Source organism: Egretta garzetta, unplaced genomic scaffold (genome assembly GCF_000687185.1).
Source record: "Egretta garzetta isolate BGI_Z169 unplaced genomic scaffold, ASM68718v1 scaffold598, whole genome shotgun sequence".
NCBI lineage: Eukaryota > Metazoa > Chordata > Aves > Pelecaniformes > Ardeidae > Egretta > Egretta garzetta.
In genome coordinates, this window is record NW_009260621.1 from 565,086 (window position 1) to 566,243 (window position 1,158).

Genomic DNA, 1,158 nt, shown 5'->3' on the forward strand with positions numbered 1-1,158 from the left:
CGGGCCTTCCTGTTTGCTCTCCCCTCGGCGCCCCGCCAGCCCACCGGCTTCAGGCACAGCCTTATAAGGACTTTTCTCATGGGTTCAGCCTCCCCAACCCAGCACAGAAATCGCCTCTTTCCTCCGCCAGCTGAGACATATCTGACCGACAACAGGCCTGTGGGCCAACAGGCATCAGCAGCCTGAGGGCAGGTGGGATTTGGGAAGGGGCTTGCCGCGGGCATTTGGTGCGGGGGAAGCCACACTCGGCAGTGAGTGTTTTATGGCACCTTGAAAGCTTTTGTTCCACAGGCAGCCCGGGAAATTGCAGCAGAGCAGGAGGCTGCAGAGCTTCCCCTCCTACCATCTACAGGAGGATTTTCCCACCACAGCAGCAGCAGCATAAATAGAAAGGCATCTGTAAATAAAACAAAGGCAAAGGACAGGCTGCAGAGCGGTGTCTGGGCAGGAGCGGCTGCAGGGCTTGGAAGTCTTCCCCCTCTTTCAAGCACCAAGAGCGGCGCCCTCCCCTCTGCTTGGGTCTGGGATGGCTGTCAGTGGGTGGGAGCATGTAGCGTCCCAGCCCGAAGATCCGAGGGCTTGTCTCTCCCTTTCCAGGACTGGATCCCACTTCCCAGGACCTACCGCTCGTCATGTGAGACACTTTGGCAAGCTTCTTCATGACGTTATCGAGCCGTGACTGAGTGCTGTCTAACTCATGGGAGAAGTCGTCCAGCATCCTGGGGACAGAGAAGCACGGCACTGGTCAGCAAGCAGCGCATCCCTTGGGGATTTCTCAGCACGCTCACACACACTGATCTAAACACCAATGTGATTTGTGTATCACACCTTGGCGGAGAAACCCAACGCGGCCCGCTCTCCTGAAAGTACCCAAGGTGGAGGGAACCTGCTGAAGCAGCATCTCTGGTTTGGTGCACAGTGGGAAGTCATTTGAGACTCCTGTCGGACTGGTCCCCCCTGCATGTTCACGGCTGAGCTCTACGCACCCCTGCAAGGTGAGGAGTGGGGGTTCTCCTTTTTAAAAGGAAAGTCTAATTTATAATCTGTGATTAACAGAGACTGGTTAGATAGATCTATGTGCCGGCTTGGACTTTAAATCTCTTTTCTTGTTCAGGGCTTGCAGTTGAAGCTAAAATCTTGTTCCAGTCATGTATCAAG

The 1,158-nt window shown here is 54.9% G+C and overlaps 1 protein-coding gene across 1 annotated transcript in view; it reads right to left on the reverse strand.

Moving 5' to 3' along the window:
* Nucleotides 1–1,158, reverse strand: part of STX6 (syntaxin 6) — a 23,071-nt gene that overhangs the window by 3,486 nt on the left and 18,427 nt on the right. The window contains 1 exon segment of the mRNA XM_035900743.1: nt 625–719. Within this exon segment, the coding sequence (XP_035756636.1) occupies nt 625–719 (95 nt within the window).